This window comes from Sinocyclocheilus grahami, unplaced genomic scaffold (assembly GCF_001515645.1).
Source record: "Sinocyclocheilus grahami isolate Dianchi unplaced genomic scaffold, SAMN03320097.WGS_v1.1 scaffold24.1, whole genome shotgun sequence".
NCBI lineage: Eukaryota > Metazoa > Chordata > Actinopteri > Cypriniformes > Cyprinidae > Sinocyclocheilus > Sinocyclocheilus grahami.
In genome coordinates, this window is record NW_015505203.1 from 553,141 (window position 1) to 575,300 (window position 22,160).

Consider the following 22,160-nt stretch of genomic DNA (forward strand, 5'->3'; position numbering starts at 1 on the left):
GGAGACTGGGTCTCGCGCACTGCCATCCTCGCCCTCTTGGAACCCGGAGAAAAAGGAACCCGCTCTTCTGTTGAGGTTTTGAATAGAAAGCGGAATAGAAAAAAACAGGAACAAAGGTTTCTCCACCCGGCCCTCCGCCGGGGGAAGGAGCGGTGCGGTCACCATCTCCTGAAGAGCCGGATCCAAGAACCCCGGGTCGCCCGTCCCAGGGACGCCGCCCGCCCTAGCGCTTCACGGGCTTGGCAGGGGCGGAGACGGGCTGCGCCACTTTCCTGCGGCCAGCTCCACACTGCGGCCGTTGTGAAGGCTGCTGCTGCGGCCGAGCTGGAGCGGAGATAGAGGCCACAGGAGGGCGCTCTCGGCGACGAGCAGACAGGGGGGCTGCAGCCGGCGGTAGAGTGGCTACAGCAGCCGACAGCCGGGGCAGGATGTATTGAGTTGCCTCCGCCTGCTGTTTCTTCCAAACACTCGCGGAGATTCGTCCTGAGAAGGCTCGGCTCCGAAGCGAAAAGCTGATGTGCGTTTGCACGCGCTCTCCTTTTATATCCGCGCTGCATGGCGGGGTGCGCGTGGCGAAACACGCACGCCAACTATCATTGACTTGTTTAGTTTACACTCGAAGGTGATTGGGCTCTCGGGCGAGATCCCAATTCGTCAGTCACTGACGTAATGTAGAACATGACTGACTGAATGGGAAATAGAGTTTTCACATGCAAATGTCTAAAAGAATTATGTCCATCTACAGGCATAAGAATTAAAAGCACTGAATAAAGTAATCCTTATTAAATACATTACTTTTGAATTACATCCCACAGCATCATAGAATGGTCCTTGTAGAAATAGTCTCTCAGTTTAGTAACGCCTCTGTCCAAGAAGTCAAATTTGGGCTGGAGGGAGCGATAGGTTAATACTTTATACTCCCTCTGGGCCAGAATCAAGAGTCCATCTCCACCTGTTGATACCACCTGAAAAACGCAATTTTTTAAATGTATGACCTATTGAGTGAATTCAAAATACAATACAGTTATGTTGTTTGTGGTTGGCTTGTTTTAGTGGGTGATAAGATCCAGGACCACTAAAAATCCAGTGCCCAAAGTTCAAAGTGCTAAAAATAGTATTTTTTGTAGGCTTTATTGTTTACTCACACTTTTGAAGATGCCATCCGGTGAGATGAGCTGTGTTCTTCCACGACAATTAATCTCAAGCGTATACCTCAGGTGTGGAGTCAAGAGCTGCAATAAGAGAAAAAATAAAGAAGACCCTCAACATACAATACATCTGGATAATTTAACGAATGAGCGATTTTGATGTAACAGTGATTATCTAACTAAACATGCAAATGTATCTTTCCTAAAAAGCATTCCTGTAGACTTCCTCTAACCTTATATATAGGGTGAACAGCAGGCAACTGTCGGAGTGTGGACACACAGATCACTTCTACCAACAAGTGTGTGCGTAGCAGATGTGATAACAACTGAAAGACCTGGAATTCAGCGTGACGAACCCACATCTTAGCCAACAACCAGGCCAGAGGAGGATCGCTAGGTAGAAATATGGGTGTGTCCTTATCAGGTTTCTGGTCAAGCTGAAAGGAAGAGAGAAGAACAATCAGCAGAATTCATGTTTACATGCTTTTTGTCTTTTTTTCAAACATATTTTCAGCTGATGGAGGCAGGAATAACTGCTCTAAGAAAAATTCTGCTCTATATTCATCCCAGATTATTATGATAATAAATGTGAGTCAGTAGGTTTTACCTGTATGGCGATGGGAATGAGACCTTTCTCGGGATGCTCATACAGTAAGCAAAGCGGGGCAGCTATGTGCTGTGTCTTGTCTCTGATTACATTGGCAGGAATCCCATCCATTATCGCATGATCAACCAGGAATATATTTCCTTTCTTTAGCAGGAGAGACAAAGAAACATTATTAGATCCACTGTTCCAAGAATCCATTGTATTTAAGAAAATAAGCACTAAACTCTCACCTTGAGTTCCTCCTTCAGCGTGGTTGTAGGTATCAGAGACGACTGCACCATGTCTCCAGTGACAGGGAAGTTTGAGGGCAGCTTCTTGCACCTGGTAATCATCCGTGGGTTTGAGCCATTGAGGAACTGGTAACCAAAAAAACAGTCTTCTTTCCAGTGGTTCATGGTGTATTCTGATCAGAATATTTATCACAAATTCATGTTATTCATTTAATAACATTTAGAAACACATTTGTATGTAGGTTGATTCGGCAATGATTATTTTAAAACAAGCCAATAAACAAAATCAATCAATAAACAGCTAAAACAGGTTTAAATATTTCACTGCGTCACTGCATCTCTAACCCATGGATTACGTTCTCATTTGCACATTTATGAGGTAAATAACGTCGAGCAAAAAAAAAATAGCTCCTGACAGACACGCTACCTCCACCTGTTTTTATAACTGCTCACCTGTCTGTTGAAATGCCCTTTATGGTAATTTTAAATATGTTTTTATAGTACAATAAGCAACGAATAACACGGTCTTTTCTTTACTCCAGATAACGCGTTGCACATTTTTCTCTCAGACACTAAAAGAGCATGTAAAGTTCATGCGACTATAAAAAAAGCTCACAAGGTAAGTGCTGTTTAATTTATTATTGGTTTCTGTTGTCCAAGAGAGGGAGTAAATGTAAAATTGTGACATGACATTGTGAAATGCCATTCATTTGTCTCCTACACATAGCTGCGTTGCATAAACGTGTTACAGAATGACATTTTCTGGGAAGAGAGCATTCCGAGAATTAAGTGATTTGCATGAAATGCATATTTTGTGGTAACTAAGCTAGGTATTTAGCCAAAAAGTGAAGATTTAGTGATTGTTACCAGCTATAGGGCTTCTTAGCTTCCAGAAGATCCTTTTGAAGTCGTCCAGGTCATTCCAGGACTTCCCGAATTTGATTGCCAGTTTTTTCAGAGAGAGCTCCAAAAGCCTGAGAGGCCAAACGGTTTACAAATGAATTAGTGATTAGATTAATGTAATAGTAATTAAATGATGCATAGACAGGGGAACACACCGGCTTATGCACCTTAAAATATCAAGTCAGTCACTCTAATAAATCAATACATGCTCTGCAAAACCTGTAGTGCATTTTACTCACGCATAGTGAAGGGATCCCACAAAGTCACTGCGCTTCTCGTTGTCAAAGCGAGCGTCCTGGGGGAGATCGGCCTCTGACTTGGCATCAATGCATTTTGGAATGCCTGGGGCCCATGCAAGCCATCTGATAGGTGAGACACCGAGTTCAACAGGGATTTATGAGAAGTACATTCTCTACAAAGATAGGAATGCAGGGATAAGTTCAGTGTATGCAATTGCCTTGAAGACCTGTATATTTTTTGCCTCTCCTGAAGCTCTGCGTTTCTGTGAGATATCTCCAGTGGCAAGGTGTCATCACTGATCTTTTTGGCTATGAGAGAAAAGGAACCGGAGTTGAGGACTTAACCATGCGGATTCATTTTGATCTCAGATTGATCTTAGTTGTTATTGCATTTGCAGTTCAACATAACTGACCTGTGCCTTCTCTCAGCTCTACTACCACTTTATCTCCCACTAGCCAACGGTAACAGGGAAAAGTATAGCTGCTTCTTTGTCCAGGTACACTGACTTTCACGTAAAGGCAGAACCAGTTATCCTCCACCCAGTACTTCTGCTTCTCCAGGCGCACCAGTATCAGGGGACCCAAATCAGCAGCACTTTTAACTGTGTAATCATCCACCTACAAAATAATGGGAATATATCAATATTAGAGATGTTTTAATTCATTATTATTTGTCAGTATTGCATATTTAGTTATGGTTATTTCACATTTTGTACATTTAGATTACATTTCGCTATCATTTAATGCTCACGTATTCTTTAAAAACACAAATAACTGAATAATACCTTTAAATGTAGTATTTAACAAATCTCAGAATAATTATCTGTTTTTCAAACTGTGCATTATAATAACATGATGTCTAAATTCACTTGTATCATCTAAAATGTTTGTTTATAGTTTTTAGTGTTTTATTTTAATTTTGTAGACATAATAGTTCAAAAGAATTCAGCCATTTATCATTTATTGGCTATTACATAAAAAATATACCATTATTTTTCTGAACATTATTGGTCAAAATTTTAACATTAGTGTGCGTCTCTTCTTTTTAGAGATAGATTTTTTTTCTGTTTTGGAAATGTGATTTTTGTTCATAACATTATGATCATTTGTCACTTGTAAATAAAAAAAGATCTCTACTGCACTAGACAGAGAAAAAAGGATGAAATAGTATATTTAATCATAAGCACACGAGCATGTTTACTCACCGCTCGTCTGCGGAAGTCTAGGCCTGGATTGTCCAGCACGGTTCTCTCACTCTCTCCTCTCTCTCCAACCAGAGTCACGTATATGTAGTTATTGGTTCCTGAATATTCTGAGGTCCCGGTGGCCACTGTCACTTTGTACTCCATCTGCACACATACACATACAAATGTATGTAACTGTAGTATATTGTCTTCAGATGCTATATATATATATATTAGTGCTGTCAAACGATTAATCGCAACCAAAATAAAAGTTTTTGTTTACATAATATACAGTATATGTGTGTACTGTGTATATTTATTATGTATATATATATATATATATATGTACACACATACAGTATATATTTTGAAAATATTTACATATATCTATTTCTATTCATATAATTGATATTATATATAGTATATGTGTGTACTGTGTATATTTATTATGTATATATATATATATATATATAATGTACACACATACAGTATATATTTTGAAAATATTTACATATATCTATTTCTATGCATATAATTGATATTATATAAAAATATTTTTAATATATAAACATAACATTTTTCTGAAATATATGCATGCATGTATGTGTATTTATATATACATAATAAATATACAGTACACACTATGTAAATAAAAACTTTTATTTTGGATGCGATTAATCACGATTAATCATTTGACAGCACTAATATATAGTTTCTGTCTGCACTGGATGATAACAAGAGCAAGCAATGTATGGTGGAAGTGAAAGTGGAAAACACTTGCATAAGAATGATCTCCCTTGGGCTATATCACCTGTTTTCACAGAATAATAGATGTGATGAATTTTAAACATGAAACCAAGACACACCTACAATCAAATCAGCATAGGGCCTTGAATAAAATAAAAACCCTCAATGTATTATCAGTTAGAAAAGATTCAAATGCAGGTAGACACTTCAGCGCAATTTGATCTAGTGAGCTTCCCTGTTGCAACAATACAAATACAACCCAATTCAAACTATGAAAATAAAGGAGCCCATTGTGTATGTGGTATTTACAGTAGAAAAATATGACAGCACAGTATTAATATTAAGGGATAGAAGGGGACATTTTATAATAAGATTTATTTGTTAGTTATGCATTAGGTATCATGAATACAATTTTTTACATCATTTATTAATCTAGGTTAATATTCATTTAAGATATGCTTTTGATCAGTGTTCATTTATGTCTGTTTATACAACTTAAAACTGCATTAGTACGGTAAAGGGTTTCATTAGTTGTTGCTGTTGTAGTAGCTTTTCTCACACTTTTCTAGTTCAAATTAATCAAGCATGGTAATCTTTAACCAACAGCCACACATCTAGAAAAACTTTTATCAGATTTCACGAAGATATTTTAGAGCAAGCTGATTTATCTGTCCGTTACGCCTGCTAATAAAACTGCACTCTGTACAGGTGCATAACAATGTTTTGCATATATAGCACACAGACACACATACATAGCCTAAAAGTTTAGAAGCATCATCATATTATGGCCATCAGAAAAGGTGCCTCGAAGTAGCTTAAAGAAGTGCCTAGACTTAGTTATTCCAATTGACAGAGGTTCACAGAGTTCTTACCAGTGAGGTAACCTGTAAAGAAATACTCATAGATTTAACTTAAATCAACAGAGAACATTAGAAACCCATTGGAGTTGCTTAAATATGTTCCAATAAATTGACAGAAATCTGAAGAATAATTGGGGGAAAATGTTACCTTTTCTCTGTAGAATGTTGTGGTGGTGAAAATCTGCTTTTTATGTTGCTCCTTCTCTGCTGAAGTTTCTCTTGCTTTTTTCCGTCCCCCTCACTGTCCTTTTTTCTCAACCAACTAGTTTCCTTCTTTCATGTCAGCCTGTTGCAAACCTCTTTGTACACATTAACTGGCTGTTCACTGACCTTCCAGTTTCACTGACTGAATCAGGCAGATATTTGCTTTAAAATGTCCTGTTTCTACTGGTCTCCTCCCTCATACCTCCTTTCCATCCCTTCCCCCTCTCCCACCCTTTAGCCTTTTCTGTCACAGTCTTCTATGGGCTGATATTTTAACCTCCTCATTTGTTTATTCGTTTTTTCTTTGCTATCCACTTCAAGGAAGTGGGTAGTACTAGTTCATAGAAAAGCCACAAGGTTAAACATAAGAATATTTTTGTACTGAACTTGTGAAACCTCACTGAAGCTGCATGTGAAACTTTCACATGAACCCTGTCTCTGAGACAGCTCAATCACATTTCATCTAGCTTCAGTTAAGAGGTCAAAGTGTTACAGCTTGTCACTGCAAATAGTTTATTTGTAAAGAAGGCCGTTCTGTGCAGAATTACAAACAATACTTTACCTTTTTAACAGGGTACTGGCAAATACCAGGATTCTAACCAAGACATTTCACTTCTTTTTCCAGTGGTTTGTTTCACATTATCGTCTCAATTTTTGGTCCTGAATATCTTTTAATACGGGACATGAAGGTTTTAGGGTTTTATGTAACATTTAAACTTAAAATCTCATTAAAAGATATAGAGTGCAAAATAAAACATTTAAAAAAAATTTAAGGTTATGCATGTGTGCATTTACAAGGGCATTTTAGTGTTGGCAGAAGACTTAAATATATGCAAAAAGTATTTGGTGTTGAGGAAGTACATGACGGTAAGCACGTTCCTTTGTCTGCTAGTTGTCCTCTGCTATGTTATTTTAAGGCACTACTGTTCAAAAGTGTTGGGTCAAACATCAGCAAGAAATGCATAATGTTACAAACGATTTCCATTTCTAATAAACTGCGTTTTTCTTATCTTTATTCATCCATTCATACTGAACAAAAATGTATTGCAGGATCCACAAAAATATTATGCAGCAAAATTGTTTTCACTGATATTTCTTGAGCACCAAATCAGCATATTAGAATGATTTCTGAAGGGTCATGTGGCACTGAAGAAACTGCTAATGAATAAATAAATGAATAGCTTCATCACAGGAATACATTATATTTACTGTATTTTTCACCAAACAAATGCAAGAGATTTCTTTCAAAATCATTAAAAAAAAAATCTTACCAACCCCAAACTTTTGAATGGCTGTGCAGAAACTCAAAGCTATGTGTAGATGAACGTTTAACGTCAAGCAAACATGTCTTGAAAATGAACCACGTTCAAGACTGTAATGTAACTTTATATACTGAGCTAGTGCATTTTTGCATAAGAGATGTTACAGAAAAACTCTGTGGTATCATTAAACATGTGATAATCCAAGAATTCTGATATTTGTGTCCCATTAAGACAACGTGTGAGAGCACTACACTTTATCTAATCACACCATCCTTTAAAATTATATCACTAATGAGAACTTAAAAGGAATGTACTGTAGCACCAAAAAATACTCAGGAAGTCAAGTGGGAGCAGGACCAGAGTTCAGGAAATGAATTTATATAGGATAATGAATGCATTCCTGTGGCCTCGATTGCATGCCATGTCCGCAGAGTTCACCGCTTAGATGTCTCAAGCCAAGCTGCTGTTATGTAAGACTGTTTCTGAGAACACTCAATATCAGTTCCCCATTACGACATGATTTCATTCTAATTGCGGTGATAATTTACTTCAACTAAAACTTAGAAATGATAGTGTCTAATTTCTACAGAATCCATGAACAAAGTGCCATAACAGATCCTCTTTATTGCATGATTTTTAAACACAATGGCAAGTATGTGTGTTACATATACAAAGGATAATACAAAAAAAAGACCACAAAACACATTAATCATACTGTCCAACTGATAAAAGCACTTTTGAATACTTGTGACTACTGTATTATACTTGTATTAAGCTGCCAGAAAAAGAAAAATACCAATCATGACCACCTAAAAGTTTATTATTCTCAACTTATGAACCGTTTTTGCCATCTTTAACATTATCAATGGTATTGGCATTTCTTTTAACATGAAAACCTAAAACTCTTTCATCAAATAAAACCGATTTGGAGCTGTTCTAGTGCAACTACAGCGGAGTTTGAGGCAACAGTATCAGTCAAATGTGATCTTTCAGGTTCTGACTATTCATTGGAAAGCTCCTTTGATGTGACAATTGAATGAATGAGAAGTTTGGTAATGTTAGGACTGTGACTGTGAGGCTCCGCGATCGTCATCGTCTGGTGGACAGTCAACAAAGTCAGCCAGCATAGAAGCCATTGCCTCATCATCCATCTGTAAAAGAGATCGAGCGAGTTAGAGAGAATGTGCTGGAGAGAAATGCTCTGAATAAGCAACATTGTTTACATGCCATTACCAGAATAAACACTACAAGTCCAGTAGTTAACAAGTAAACACTGCGCACAAAAGACATTACAAGACACTCTCATTTGTTTTGGCTTCCTCAATCGTTTAAAGAACTAATCCAAACTGAGGCCAGAAACTACTTCATGCAAGATGTAATGTGAATCCTTGCTGTTGTACAGTACATACCCCATGCATGTTCATGCATTACTGTGGCAGTAACGATCGTCAATATTCAAGGAAATACAGTTACTTGGAAAGGGTGACATTTAACAGTGTCATTACCAGTGGCGGCTCGTCGGCTTCCCCATAATTTTGAAAAAAAAAATTAGCCAATCACCATCGAGTGTTCACTTTCAGCACTGAGGAGTGTTGAGAAAATAAACCTTGAATTGGAGGCTAGCCTCCCTTCTTGTATATAAACCAATCATCATAGAGACGTAAATTACGTGATATTAGTTTGAACGTCTTCCGCTGCGCTGATAATGTACCAAGTACTTATGATGAGTAGCGATATTGAATATTTGATTGCCAACAGATTTACCAAGCTGTCATTCAAACAGTGTATATACAAATTTAGGGAAAACAGCCTAAGCTGGATATAGGCTACAGCAGTCGGCTTAATTAAATGGCGCAACAGTAGCTCTCTTTTAACACAGACTTTTAAGAAGGGATGGATGTTTGCTTCAAGTGATAGGCCAGGTAAGTGAACTTATATTATCTTGCTGGGTGTCGTTTTCTGACTAAAAGCAACCAAAAAGCCATTTTAAAGTGGTTAAGCAAATAATAATAATCGGCAGGGATCCCAGACCAATACAATTAGTGTGCCTCCTCTATTTTAAAACCCACGAGCCGCCACTGGTCATTACTGAGGTCGCTGGCCTTTGTAGTAATGCTGAGAACATAACATTAGGGTTTCTCAGTGTACTAAGGTAACCAAAATACACATTACCATTCAAAAGTTTGGGGTCTGTAAATTAATTAATTAAATTTAATAAATTATTTTTAAATACACTCTTACGCTCACTAATGCTATATTTATTTGATAAAAAATACAGTAATACTGTGAAATACTACCATTTAAAAAGTCTTTATTCTATTTTATCAATTTGTAATGTAATTTATTTTTGTGATAGCAAAGCTGACATTTTTTAGCAGCCATCACTCAGGTCTTCATTGCTAGAAATATCAGCAAATTCTAATATGCTAATTTGGTGCTCAATTATTCTTTTTGAATCAATCCAAACCTGTGTAGCTAAGGGCTATGCATTTGGAGAATTCAGAAATCAGCACCAGGGTTAGACATTACTCCGTTACCTTTTTCTTTTCGGTGCCATGCTCCGAAGACTCTCCTTCCTCGCGATCCTCCATTTTCCTCTTTGTTCCCCTTGCTTCGGAATCCTCTCCCTGTTCACCGCTCTCTTTCTCTACCTCTTCCTCTGCTGTCTCGGCTACACTCTGTAGCACCTCTTGCTCAGACGTGGATGGTGTGCTCTGATTGGTTGTGTCTTCGGGCTGTAATTCTGGTTCTTGTTTTTGAACTTCGTCTTCTACAGTCAATTCCTGACCCTGTTGTGACGGCCCAGCATCTTCCGCAGGATCTTCTGGTCTTGCCACTTCCTGCTCACATGTTTTCACTTCAGGTTCAACCGCCTCTACTCTGGTGTCCTCTTCATGGCCTTCTGCATCTTCACTGATTACAAGACTCTCTATTTGATCCTTGCCAACCACAGGTTCATTTCTCTCAACTGCTCCAATGTTTTCAATTTCCTCCATGGTCCCCTTGTCCTTGATTCTTTCATCTGCATAGACACTCCTCACACCCTCCATCTCCTCGATCCCTGGTTCAACTTCTCTCTCTCTCTCCATGCAGAACATTTCCATCCCTTGCTGCTCCTCTGCCTCAATCATGACCTCTGCCTCCTCCTCGCCCATCATCCCTCTGCCATTGTCTCCCTCCAATGGCTGGATCTCCTCACTTTCCTCTTCATCCTCATCCTCACCCTCTTCGTCCTCAAAGTCTTCGAACTCTTCCGCACTGTACTCTTCATCAATGAAGTCACTGCCTTCCTCTTCCTCCTCTTCGTCCTCCAGGCCCTCCTCCTCTTCTTCCTCCTCTCCTAATTCATCCTCGTCCTCCAGCTCCTCTTCCTCCTCTTCCTCATCATCGGAGCTGTTGATGTTGATGACGTTCTGGTCCACTTCATTTGCTGGGGGCTGCGGCTGGAGCTGACGGCTGGTCTGAGCAATCTGGTTCTGAAGCTGCATCTGTAAAGACAAGCCCAATGTAGGTGGTTGCCCACCTGGAGAAGTCTGCATCAACATCTGCTGAAGTTGCGGACCACCCGTCAGCGAGTCTGCAAGTCCGGCAGGTGATGCTGAGAGTGAAGCTGTAGTTGAGTTCAGAGGAGGCACCAGAGACACAAGCTGGGCTGTCTGGCTTGGTCCAGGGAAAGAGTTAATGTTATTAGCATTAGCTGGTAGAATCTGGTGGGGAATGGAGGTGGGCAGCTCATTAGATAGCAAAGTGTCAACCGATCCAACCTCACTCACTATGGGGGCAGAAGACTGCAGGCCACCTACAGTAGGAACTGCTGACTGGGACAATGACTGTGCATTTGCCGCTCCATCTTGCATCTCCATCATCATACCTGCTGGCATGATGACCACGCTATCATCTGAATCGCTCTCCAAAGAGATCTCTACATCTTCCGGCTCCTCTTTGTCGTAGCGGACAAAAACTTGTCGTTGACCTTCAGGGGCTCCAAGACCTGCCAGTTCACCCGGTTGGGCTGAAGAGAGCAGCAGGTCACCTGGGGTGGCTGTAGTGCCTGCTGGAGTTGGAAGAACCGGAGGAGCCAAAGGTAGATGGTTCTCCAAAGAATCAAGCAGGGTAGCGGGACCTAAGCCCATGGGATGTCTGGCAGGGAAAGGTGACCCTCTTGCAGGTCCACCAAGGACGGTAGGGATGGAGAGTGAGGGGTTTTGGCCAGAGGCAAGGACAGGGGCAGTTGGGGTTAATTTGAGAGTTAGAGGGGTGAGAGGGAGAGAGATTGAAGGTGTGCGAGGATGAATAAGGGTGTTGCATATAGTCAGAGCTTCAGCACAGAATGACGATACCTGTAGGGAAACACAAAGAAACAATAAAAAAAGGGAAGTGCCAATAGTCACATTATGTGAGGTCAGTACAAATTTGACTATGCCAACACATAATGAAAGAGACAACATAACCATTGTTATACAGAGTGACACAGTAGTTGAAACTCTATTAGGGATATTCCACCCAAAAATATAAATTCTTCAAACAACATTGGACCTCATTGACTTTCATTATATGGACAAAAAAACAAAATAAAACAATTTTCAAAATACCTTTCAATTGCCTTCCTAAATCAAACAGGTTTGGAATGACATGAGGTTAAATAAAAGAAGGCACAAGTTTTCCTTTTTGGCTAAATTAAGAAATTTGATAGGTGTGTGATGAACCTCAGACAGATACAATTCTATGCCAGGGCCACGCTCACTTGGCAATTTCTATTCTAGTGTTAAAATAGGCTAAATTTAGCTTTTGGAGACAAGAAAAGAACCAGTTTGCCAGGTGTAATGTTTCTTTTTAAGTTCTCAATACTTTCCTTTAGACCTTTGTAAACATGAAACACTGTCTCCAGTTACAGTTTCCTGCGTCATTTGAAGCACATAGCCAGTACACCACCCAGAATGAGCTTTCACAGTGAAAGCAAACAGCCACATAAGAGATTATACATATGTCAAAATGAATGTCTGAGTACGTCAATCACTGTATACTGACTTTTTTTTTTTAATGTTTGCGCATTCAGACAGGTTGGGTGCCGTTAAATTGTTTAAACTGGAATGTATACAAAAAGGACTGGATTTTGGTACACTGATTTCACAAATCACTGGTTTTAAAAGTATGAAAACATATATAGGCATAACTGAGTCTATTTGAGGTTGTCTGAGATACCTCAAGAAATACTGGGAACACTTTACAACAGTTCAGTTCATTAACCATAACTGCATTATGCATTACATATAATGTTGTTAATATTAATGTCTAATATTAATACATTCAAAATTTCAAGTTATATAAATTTAAGGTAATGTATGAAGGACAAGCAAATGAATGAGCAACGGCATATTTATAAATGAACCTATATTAATAAATGCAGTAAAATTGTTCTTCATTGTTAGTTCATGATACCTGCATTAAATAATGTTAAAGTTAAACCTAATTATAAAGTGTTACTGAAATGGGCTGTTAAGTGTCAACACCGACTTCAACAGCCTCTTATTACAACATGCATTTACTCAACTCTGTGGCCTTTGTAACGTATATTCTGTGGTCCCAAAACATGTTTGGATATTTAGGCCTCATTTAATGTTTTTATAAATGTATTTGCATTATAACAAAACATCAAAACGGTATTTCTTTCAGAAAAAAAAGTTCAAAATATGAAACTCATAACACTTTCTGGTTGTCAAACTGAACGTTCATTTGATAATGTGATGAACTACACAGGGGGTTATTTTGCTGGATCATCTGAATGAATTTGATGGGAACTGACCAGTGTTCATTTTTACAGCAAATTTTGATTTAGTTTTAGTCAGTCTTTTGACTAAAATGCCATTTAGTTTTAGTCATATTTTAGTCATCTGAATTGTTTTTAGTTTTAGTTGACTAAATCTACAGTAAATTTAGTCGGCTAAAATCTAATGGGTTTAGTTACAGTGCATTTATTAAGCATTTCTCTAAAATTTCCAAACTCGTTATATAGGTTTGATATTAAGGTTTTATCATGATAGACAACGATTTAACGGTGGTGACACACAACATGCCTTTATGTTATAATTAAATAAAACCACTTCTCATAAAGAACAAGAACATGGTCTTCTTTTTAATGAAATACAAATGATATTCTTTATAGCAAATTGTTTACCATATTCTTCATTCTTTCAAGCAGACATTTATTTCTATAAATAAATTTAGATTAATCTTTAGGGCTACTACAGTTTTTCAGTTTTCAGTGCGTGATTTTATGTCTTTCTTTTGTTGCTTGATTAACATCATTGACTCAGACAATAGCAACTAAATTAGGCTGCTGTCCCTTTAAAACCAAATGCACAGCTGCAATGGATGCAATGTACGGATACACGTTCTCCCTACTGTTTATGTTCACTTAAGACGTAATCAACTGTGTTTATGGGAATACTCATCAAAACTGACAATTTGACATAATTTTGTGTGCAATTCTCCGTTCATGCGACACGAAAAACTACTCGCACGCTGTGAGATGCGCTTTCTCTGCATGTATGCTTCAGTGTCTGCGCTCAGAAAACTGGACCGAATTGAGTTCTCTCTTGCGTCGTCAGATTTATCTATGTCTGCTCTTCTCTTACTCCCACATATTGACATTTTTGAACGTTTTATGCGACGTGCAGCAAGTGTCTGTTAGCTTATGTCCCGCCGGTTCATATGTACGCATCTAACCTTCGAACCACGCAGCAGATTCGTTCTGAATGAATCTCTTCCCAAATCATCCCTCCCTAACATTTCCGTCTCGCTTTTATTTGTTGACGAAAATGTCAATAGATTTACATCATAGTTTTTTGTCATTCAAAAAGAGTTTTAGTTCATTATCATCAGTGAAAAAAATGTCGTTGACCTGGAACTGACTTCATAAATCTATGAAAACTGACTGAGACCAATTGAAAAAGTGGCTTGGGCAACAGAATTTGGAGAAAGGTTTTAGTCAAGGATGTTCACTCACTATGATGTTGTGATCTCGCCGTCCGTGACTGAAGGCAGACACTGCGCAGGAGAGGGGAGGCGGCCAGCGGGGAGAGGGCACCAGCACAAGTGCCAGTAAGAGGCGGTAGAGCTCTCGGCGAGGAGAGGGGCTGCCATACTGGCCACTGACAGCACCAACCTCCAGCACACAGTGAGACTGCTGCTGCAGACGCACACACAGAGGCACCACCAGGTCTTGGATCCTCTAACAAGGGAGAGAGTGTTTAGAAGAGCAACATGAAACACAACTTTCCATACTTGTAACATAAAAGACCTCAAAACAGAAACATGAACAGACCTTATGCAGATCTTCTTTCAACAAAGTTCCACTGGTCAAAATGATCTGTCTTAATGCTGTAAAGGATTCATTAATCATCAGTAAATAAATGTTTATTTCTGCTAGTAAAATTTAGAATTCACTGATCTTCACCGAGTGCTCACCCCGAAGAGCAGCGACACACGTGTCTTGATTGGCTAGCACATCTCCTTTCCTCTGTAGTGATATTCCATCTCCCATTCCCAATCCTTTCGTTCGACGAGGACCTGACTTGTCAGCAGAACCAATCAGGTCATTCATGGACTGTGACTGTTGCACGGAACGAAGCTAGAAAATGGAAATATTTCAAGCAGGGCTACAATTTAATGTATTCATTTTGATTAAAAAGTGGTCTTAAAAACAGGATGACACAATGCCCAAAGATGACCATGTGGTACATTTGGGGTCAGTTTCACATGCTTACCAAGGCTGCATTTATTTGATCAAAAGTACAGTAAAAAAAAAACAATAAATGTAACATTACAATTTTAAATATTTTTTTCTATTTGAATATATTGTGAAATGCAATTTGTTCCTATGATAGCAAATCTGAACAATCAGTAGTCATTACTCCAGTATTTATTGTCACATGATCCCTCAAAAATCATTCTAATATGCTGATTTGATGCTCCAAAAATGTCTTATTATTAACAGTGTTGAAAACAATTGTGCTGCTTTTTTTAGTTTAGAACCCGTGATGCAATTCAGGATTCTTTCAAGAAAAAGACTAACATTTATATGAAATTTAAATATTACCGTCAATTGATTAATTTAGTGCATTCTGGCAGAATATAAATATTCAATTCTTCAGATTACACACCCATCTTCCCCAGGAGGCTCATCTCTAATTTTACTCCCCGTGATGTTTGTGTTACAAAGACCCTTTAAACCTACCTTGACTGCTTCTGATGCTGGCGTGATGTCACCCATCAAATGAGTGAAAAGTAATTCTGTGTGGGAGGGGCTTGCCTGAAGCAGAGAGGCACCTCCTACTCTTACCCACAGTTCAATGGTACGGTAGACGGTCACTCGCACGGCACTGTCAGTAAAATAGAACATGTCGTCAAAAGGTTGGACACTTAACTAAAATAACAGAGTAAGCATACTTTGTGCTTTATTCACTACATCAGCGTGTTACTATGTCACAATGAAATGTGATCCAAGTATTCACAGGAGAAGCATTTCAGAAATGCTAATAAAAAAGGTAATCATGTCTGACCACTTACGGTCAGAGTGCCCAAGATTATTGTTAATACAAGGCACAAAGAGGATAATATTTAATTTTCCATCATCAGTGGTGTTTCTGTAATACCTGTATGCTCTTTGCTGGCCCAGACTGGCCTCAGGCAGAGGTGTCCATGCAGACAGAGATTGTGAGAAAAGCCTTGTGAGCACACTGCTATACTGGACCAGTCCACCACCCACACTGTACCACGAAAAAAATAAATAAAAAAGCCATCACAAATGATCGGCTACTTCTGTACATTTAACCAGCAAACAATTCTTTAATCAAAAATGAAGCAGTCACACAATTAATGTTATATAATATTAAATACATGAAAGTTGCGCTGTTGGAACTCTTCCATGGTTTTACTGAGGATGTCAGATGCATTGATTGAGATGTTTTGTGTTCTATTTAGTGCTGTCGAACGATTAATCGCATCCAAAATAAAAGTTTTTGTTTACATATTATATATGTGTGCATTGTGTATTTTTATTATGTATATACAGTGCTGCTTGAAACTTTAGAATTGTCTATATTTCTGCATAAATATAACCCAAAAAATCATCAGATTTTCATGCAAGTCCTGAAAGTTGACAAAGAGAACCCAATCAAACAAATGAGATGAAAATATATACTTTGTCATTTATTCAGGAAAATGATCCAATATTACATCTCTGTGAGTGGCAAAAGTATGTGAATCTCTAGGATTAGTTGTTAATTTGAAGGTGACTTTAGAGTCCATCTGTTCAGAGGTGTTTTTAATCAGTGAGATGACTAGCAGTTGTCAGTGTATGCCCTGTTTTATTTAAAGAACAGGGATCTATCAAAGTTTGGTCATGTTTGTGGAAGTGTATCATGGCACAAACAAATGAGATCTCTGAGGCCCTCAGAAAAAGAGTTGATGTTCATCAGGTTAGGAAAGGTTTTAAAGCCATCTCTAAAGAGTTTGGACTCCACCAATCCACAGTCAGACGGATTGTGTAGAAATGGAGGAAATTCAAGACCACTGTTACCCTCCCCAGGAGTGCTCCACCAACAAAGAACACTCTAAAAGCAAGACGTGTAAAAGTCCACTAGGTTTGAAAGGACTGCAGGCTAACTTCTAAGTAACTAAAGGCCTTTCTCACACTGGTTAATGTTTATGAGTCCATCATCAGGAAAACACTGAACAGCCATGGTGTCCATGGCAGAGTCGCAAGAAGAAAGCCACTGCTCTCCAAAAAGAACATTGCTGCCCATCTGCAGTTTGCTAAAGATCATGTGGACAAGCCAGAGGAATACTGGAGAAATGTTTTGTGGATGGATGAGACCAAAATAGAATATTTTGGTTTAAATGAGCAGCGTTATATTTGGAGAAAGAAAACACTGCATTCCAGCATAAGAACCTCATCCCATCTGTGAAACATGGTGGAGCTGGTATCATGGTTTGGGCCTGTTTTGCTGCATCTGGTCCAGGACGGCTTGCCATCATTGATGGAACAATGAATTCTGAATTACACCAGCAAACTCTGAAGGAAAATGTCAGGGTATTTGTCCGAGAACTGAATCTCAAGAGAAAGTGGGTCATGCAGCAAGACAACGACTCCAAGCACACAAGTCATTCTACCAAAGAATTGTTAAAGAAGAATGAAGTTAATGTTTTGGAATGACTGAGTCAAATTCCGGACCTTAATCCAATTGAAATTTTGTGGAAGGACCTGAAGCAAGCAGTTCATAGGAGGAAACCCACCAACATCACAGTGTTGAAGTGGCTCTGTACTGAGGAATGGGCTAAAATTCCTACAAGCCGTTGTGTAGGACTGATCAGCAGTTACAAACGTTACTTGCAGTTATTGCTGCAAAAGGGGGTCACACCAGATACTGAAAGCACATTCACATACTTTTGCCACTCACAAATATTTAACACCGGATCATTTTTTTTCAATAAATAAATTACAAAGTATATATTTTTGTCTCCTTTGTTTGATTGGATTCTCTTTGTCTACTGTCAGGATTTGTGTGAAAATCTAATTATGTTTTGGGTTATTTATGCAGAAATATAGAAAATTCTAAAGGGATCACAAACTTTCAAGCAGCACTGTATAAATACACATACATGCATGTATATATTTAAGAAAAATATGTTACGTTTATGTCACACCAGATACTGAAAGCACATTCACATACTTTTGCCACTCACAAATATTTAACACCGGATCATTTTTTTTCAATAAATAAATTACAAAGTATATATTTTTGTCTCCTTTGTTTGATTGGATTCTCTTTGTCTACTGTCAGGATTTGTGTGAAAATCTAATTATGTTTTGGGTTATTTATGCAGAAATATAGAAAATTCTAAAGGGATCACACACTTTCAAGCAGCACTGCATAAATACACATACATGCATGTATATATTTAAGAAAAATATGTTACGTTTATATATTAAATATATTTATATATGATATAAATTATATGAATATAAACATATGCATTTAAATGCATGCAAATATTTACAAAATATATGCTGTACATGTTTATTTATATATACATAATAAATATACACAACACACACATATTATGTAAACAAACTTTGATTTTGGACAGCACTTTCAGGCCCTACTCTGTACCCTATTTGTGAAAAATGGCAGGCGATGATGTTTACCTACTTAACCATATTTTGCAGAAAAAACTGTGAGCTAAATTTGTTTTTCAAAATGGCAAAAAAAGCAGAAAGCTAGTTTAGTAATAGCTGTATTTATATATATATATATATATATATATATAAAAAAAAACAGAAGTCCATAGAATGTCCCCATTTAAACAGCTGAGAAAATGTGTGTGTCTGCTTACGCCTTGATGAGAGCAGCGAGAAGCTCTAGAGTGTCGTTGTGTATAGAGGGTAAAACCATCAGCCTCAGACAGCCTTCTCCTGTTGGACTCTGAAACAAACTCCTTCAGTTAGTGTCAACATTAAGCAAGTTCAATGAATATTATCATGAACAGTGACTTTTAACATCATTAAGGTGCATGTAAACATACAGAAAGAGAGTTAAAGCCTTACGATGCTCTTTGTGTTGACTGCCAGGGCTCGACACACGAAATTGAGAACATGCTGAACAGGTAGACGGACTGAAGATGCAGGATCAGCACTGTGCGAGGGAAATACATCTCACTAATATGGACCAACATCTCAAAAATCTTCATTAAAAATTAACTAAGCTCAACAGACAGGAAAAACAGCTATACAAATACCATGAATTAAGCCATACAACACAAGCACTACCTAAGAGTGTGTTTAAAAGCCAGACAAATGGCCTTGTAACGATGATGGAGCTGAAGGATCAAAAGGGGGTCTACGTCATCCAGGGGAGGGAAAGGCAGTTCCACACCAGGACCCTCATACTGCACTGTTCCTTCTGCAACGGTGACGTCACAAAAAACCAACAAGAACTTAACACAAGTGTTTCTCTCAGTACAACACAAACACTCAGAACACACCACATACCTGTTTCTGCACCCTGGTACAGCTGTCCCAGCATGCCGGTGGCTGATGCTAGAAGGCAGTGCAGCTGATTGGTCCAGCCCTCAGCCCTGCGCCCTCCTCCCCCTCTTTCCAACACCCCACCGAGACAGGGCACTCGGCCATAACATTCACAAGCCACCTTCCAATGAATAAAAATGAGAATTATAATGCAGAAATTTTGATTAAGTTGTTTTGAGCAATTAGCTACACACATTATCCTTTAATTCCACAACCAGATATAACTAACCTCTTGCACTTTAGGATTATCCGAGTCCATCTTAGACAGGAAATACGCTCCAAGCTTTTCCTGTAAGGGACAATAATTTGATTATTCCAATACAAAGTAACTGAAAAAAAAAGAAAAGATATCATTAATGGTTATTGATTATACTGACCCTCAGAGATCCGCAGGCCCGTGGGTAGTAGATCATGCATGCCATCATTCCTTTCATAGCAACTAGGTGGCACTATGACAAAAAAAAAACTTATTTTGATGCTTTTTGTGGCATAACAAAGTTCATCGTTCTCAGTTTACTACACAATATACAATACTGTTCAGAAGTTTGTGGTCAGTACGATTTTTTTATTAAAGTTGCACTTATTCGATCAAAAATGCGATAAAATTATATTGCAAAATATGATTACAAATTAAAATAACTGTTTTCTATTTTGAAATGTAATTAATTCCTGCCATGGCAAAGCTGGGTTTTCAGCAGCCAGACTTCAGTGCCACATGATATTTTAGAAATCGTTGTAATATACTAATTTGGTTTTCAAGAAATACTTATTATTAACAATGTTGAAACCAGTTGTGTTGCTTAATATCTTTGGGGAAACCATGAAAAAAAATGTCAGGATGCTTTAATAAATGCTGTTCTTTTGAACTTGTATTTATTTTAATTTTAAAAAATGTTTTGTTTCATACAATATCAATGTCTTTACTGTCATGCTTGTTCTTTTATTATTCAGCAACAACAAAGAAAGTATTGACCCCAAACCTTTCAATGTTAGTGTACAGTGCACAGCATAAATGAGTACACCCCCTCTGAATAAATATAAAAGATGTATTTTCTTAATGATCACTAATATAATTCATGGAAAGATGGCAAAATGTAAACATATTAAACATATACTTAATAAAAACAACAAAACATATGCCAATATTTTCTGTAAGATAACAGCTTTTGCCAGCTCTGAGAGACTTGCATGTTATTTCTCCTGCTCTTTTTCTAGCAAAAATTCACTCATCACTACATGAAAACTTAAAGTGAAGACCTGGGGCCGTGTGTATAAAGCCGCTCAGAGTAAAAGTTTAGTCTCAATTCTAAGAATGACGTAATTTTACTCTTATTCCTAGACTTAAGAATAAGAGTGATTCATAAAGGTTCCTAAGTGTTAAAAGAGGTCTCAGCTCCTAAATTATTTAAGAGAGCTGGAGAGGTCTCCTAACCTAGGAGTAATAAGATGGCAGAAAAGAGGAGACGACAAACACTTTCCAGCGAAAATATATTGGACTTATATGATAACATGGAGTTGATAAAACGATACAAACTTAATTGTAAAGATCAAAAAGTATTTTTTGATAAAAACAAGTCAATGCTCCAACAGCAGAAATGAAAGTAGTAATTCATTTTTTTTGGCTGGAAAATTGGAAAAATGCAGCAATGCACCAGTGATGACACAGTAAGCAGGTTCTTACATATTGTGGCAATAATCCCACCAAACACAACAGTGGCCAAAAGTGTTTTGATAATTTTTTTTATATGACACCACATTTCACTTAAACCGTTAAAACACAAAGGACAAAAAAAACACTGACCAGTGTTGCCAACTGCTTTCAATTGAAAGAAGCTAAAACTGGTCACTTAATGTTGCTAGATGACCTCATAAAGGTGAGTTCACTGATCTATATTTATATTTATATAGATCAGTGAACTCGCCTTTATGACGTCATGGGAGTCACGGAATGTAGATAACGTTTGTCCAAGAAATTGATTTTGTTGCTAGGTTTTTGAAAAAAAGTCTCTAAAGGGATGCGGAAGTCACTAAATCTAGTGACAAAATCACTAAATTGGCAACATTGGCACATTGACTACAACATACGTTATTTACATTTCATTGGTCCTCTTGTTTTTGTGCTTTGTATGATAGCATGGCCCAAAATTATGACCGCAAAATTTGGCTTGTTTCATTGCATTATCACAAATAAAACAACTGACTAAGCAACTATGCAATATGCTTACAAAATCTTGCACATTTGTTTTTAAAATTAAGGATGAAAATATGTCAAATTTCCTAGGCCGCACATCACTTTTGGCCACTACTATATGGCTGTTTATTAAATTTTCAACTGACCGCCAAACCATACTGCAAAAACAACTTTAGTGAGGATTGTGGGCTTCCCTGGAGTTACTGGAGCCGTTGATGGAACTCATGTTCACATCATTGCTCTAACTGTAAATGAGGAGACATACCATTAAACAAAGCATTAGTAATAATTTGTGATAATTTTGCACAATGCAAAGCATTTAAAAATAAATTTAAATTAAAATATTTCAGTCTTAATTAAATGATTTTATTGTAGTTACATTAAATGATTGGTGTTGTGCTGCTGTGACTTTACATGAGCAGGCTCACTATTGGCTGATTCAGAGGTCGAGGTCGGCCATTTTGTGTTGACATCATTGTAGTCCTTAGTTCACAACA

The 22,160-nt window shown here is 37.9% G+C and overlaps 2 protein-coding genes and 1 long non-coding RNA gene across 3 annotated transcripts in view; 1 reads left to right on the plus strand and 2 right to left on the minus strand.

Moving 5' to 3' along the window:
- Positions 1-5,687, plus strand: part of LOC107561926 (uncharacterized) — a 15,564-nt gene extending 9,877 nt beyond the window's left edge. The window contains exon 3 of the long non-coding RNA XR_001605936.1: positions 5,677-5,687. This is a non-coding gene — a long non-coding RNA (uncharacterized lncRNA). The remainder of the gene's footprint in view (positions 1-5,676) is intronic.
- LOC107561884 (arachidonate 5-lipoxygenase-like) overlaps positions 1-6,345 on the minus strand; it is a 9,600-nt gene extending 3,255 nt beyond the window's left edge. The window contains exons 1-11 of the mRNA XM_016246406.1: positions 6,067-6,345; positions 4,333-4,476; positions 3,541-3,745; positions 3,355-3,436; positions 3,128-3,250; positions 2,853-2,959; positions 1,986-2,158; positions 1,756-1,899; positions 1,382-1,585; positions 1,146-1,232; positions 796-965 (exon numbers count right to left, since the gene is read on the minus strand). Coding sequence (XP_016101892.1) covers positions 796-965; positions 1,146-1,232; positions 1,382-1,585; positions 1,756-1,899; positions 1,986-2,158; positions 2,853-2,959; positions 3,128-3,250; positions 3,355-3,436; positions 3,541-3,745; positions 4,333-4,476 — 1,439 coding nt within the window. The 5' untranslated portion in view covers positions 6,067-6,345. The remainder of the gene's footprint in view (positions 1-795; positions 966-1,145; positions 1,233-1,381; positions 1,586-1,755; positions 1,900-1,985; positions 2,159-2,852; positions 2,960-3,127; positions 3,251-3,354; positions 3,437-3,540; positions 3,746-4,332; positions 4,477-6,066) is intronic.
- Positions 6,346-7,999: 1,654 nt separating this feature from the next.
- The window catches only part of LOC107561933 (proline-, glutamic acid- and leucine-rich protein 1-like), a 19,018-nt gene continuing 4,857 nt past the window's right edge, over positions 8,000-22,160 (minus strand). The window contains exons 5-17 of the mRNA XM_016246473.1: positions 19,850-19,921; positions 19,702-19,761; positions 19,437-19,593; positions 19,215-19,347; positions 18,993-19,080; positions 18,782-18,870; positions 16,039-16,152; positions 15,621-15,765; positions 14,852-15,014; positions 14,709-14,764; positions 14,391-14,615; positions 9,922-11,724; positions 8,000-8,535 (exon numbers count right to left, since the gene is read on the minus strand). Coding sequence (XP_016101959.1) covers positions 8,443-8,535; positions 9,922-11,724; positions 14,391-14,615; positions 14,709-14,764; positions 14,852-15,014; positions 15,621-15,765; positions 16,039-16,152; positions 18,782-18,870; positions 18,993-19,080; positions 19,215-19,347; positions 19,437-19,593; positions 19,702-19,761; positions 19,850-19,921 — 3,198 coding nt within the window. The 3' untranslated portion in view covers positions 8,000-8,442. The remainder of the gene's footprint in view (positions 8,536-9,921; positions 11,725-14,390; positions 14,616-14,708; positions 14,765-14,851; positions 15,015-15,620; positions 15,766-16,038; positions 16,153-18,781; positions 18,871-18,992; positions 19,081-19,214; positions 19,348-19,436; positions 19,594-19,701; positions 19,762-19,849; positions 19,922-22,160) is intronic.